The sequence below is a fragment of the Etheostoma spectabile genome, unplaced genomic scaffold, assembly GCF_008692095.1.
Source record: "Etheostoma spectabile isolate EspeVRDwgs_2016 unplaced genomic scaffold, UIUC_Espe_1.0 scaffold00007743, whole genome shotgun sequence".
Classification (NCBI taxonomy): Eukaryota; Metazoa; Chordata; class Actinopteri; order Perciformes; family Percidae; genus Etheostoma; species Etheostoma spectabile.
The window spans coordinates 40,579-42,238 of NW_022603518.1; the positions used below are offsets into that span (position 1 = coordinate 40,579).

A 1,660-nucleotide genomic window follows, 5' to 3' on the forward strand; every position below is an offset into this window, starting at 1 on the left:
TTACATTTTTCCAGCAGGAATCTTCTTAAAAAATCTAACAACCACTCCTTTGATTTGAGGCAGACTCAGGCCGTAAACTAGAGGGTTATTAATGGGGGGGACCATCAAATACTCTAAAGATAAAACAACTGTGATGATAGGATTCATTTTTCCAGCCTCAAATCGAGTCAATAACAGCTCACAGAAGACAGAGAGAGAATAGGTGGTGAATGTGATGATGTGAGGCAGGCAGGTCTGGAACGCCTTTCCTCTGAAATCAGACGAGCTTCTTCTGCAAACAAGCAGGATACGGAGATAGGTGTACAGGACAAAGAACAGGGGGGTTAACATGGTTGTGACTAAAAGAAACTGACCTGTTATGTTAATATGAGTTATGTCCACACACGAGAGGTGAACCACAGACCAGTTGGAACAGAACAGCCTATTCAGGTTATTGCCACACAGCGGTAATCTGACAGTAAGATAGAGACCCAAACCCCCAACAAATACAGGGTAGAGCACGGCAAAAATCACAAGCTGTGTTACCATCTTAAATGTCATTTTACTGTGATAGTGTAAAGGCTGGCAAATAGCAACAAGTCTATCATAGGCCATGATGCTGAGGAAAGTCATCTCACATAATAAATAGTTGTTAATAACATATATCTGAATGAAACATAATGGACGTGAGATTAAATGAGTGTCAGACAGAATGTCCATCAGAAACCTGGGGAAGAAGCCGGCTGAGCCGTACAGAGAGTTAAAAGACAGACAGCTGATAAAAATATACATGGGCTGATGCAGAGACTTCTCCAGACAGACTGTCAGAATAATGACAACGTTAGCAGAGACAATAGTCATGTGGAGCAACAGACACAGACTGAAGTACAGATACCTGAGGGGCCCAAAGTCTGCAAACAGAGTGAACCGAAAAAACAAAGGATTCAGGCTGTTGTTGCTCATCATGTCTGCACAACAGCAGAGCTGGAAGAAGAGAAGTGAGAACAGATGGAGATACAGTAAATGAGATTACAATTTTAACAGCAAGAAGTCTTATTTCAACACTAGATTTAACACTATCTGCATTTATGTAAGTTGCATAAAGTGCGCATTTCTAACAATTGTGATAGTTCAGAAAGACAAAACATGGACATGGGAGAAAAAAGGTCAGTGTCACATGAACTAAATGCACAAGCAACCTCACATGTTTCATTGAACAATATTAGAGTTGAATGACTGAAAAAGAGATGTCTCCAGGTTAACAAGGCTCAAGCATGACAGACGTTCAAAAGGTTCTTTTCCACAAGTGATATATTTGCAATTAAATTCAACCTTTGGGAAAAGCTTTTAGCGTAGTGAAGTTCTCCACTTTTGTGTCTTATAACAGCTGATATGATCAGCTGAAACAATATACTGTATATAGTGTTCATATGTGTCCTGTGGTCTGTCCAGCAGGTAAAAGACATTCAGAAAACAGTCTTTGCATCAGTGTATGTGAACATTTAGAATAACACACAGCACCCTCCCCTGACTGCAGCAGACTGAAGCAGCAGCTGAACCTTTATCCTGTTTTGCTGTTACACTGAGAGCAGCAACCTGGACACACAGGGTCCAAAGGGAGGGACGGTGTGTCACACACTGATTACGCATTTTTGTGTTATGTTGCATCAGTATACCCAAG

The 1,660-nt window shown here is 41.0% G+C and overlaps 1 protein-coding gene across 1 annotated transcript; it reads right to left on the bottom strand.

Moving 5' to 3' along the window:
- Positions 1 to 945, bottom strand: LOC116678684 (olfactory receptor 56A4-like). Its single transcript, XM_032508452.1, has one exon. The coding sequence runs from the start codon at positions 943 to 945 to the stop codon at positions 1 to 3; it is 945 nt and encodes a 314-aa protein (XP_032364343.1).
- Between the last annotated feature and the right edge of the window lie 715 nt (positions 946 to 1,660).

Excerpts from the sequence above, each read along its gene's own strand:
- LOC116678684 (XM_032508452.1), bottom strand. The coding sequence starts at position 945 with ATGATGAGCAACAACAGCCTGAATCCTTTGTTTTTTCGGTTCACTCTG.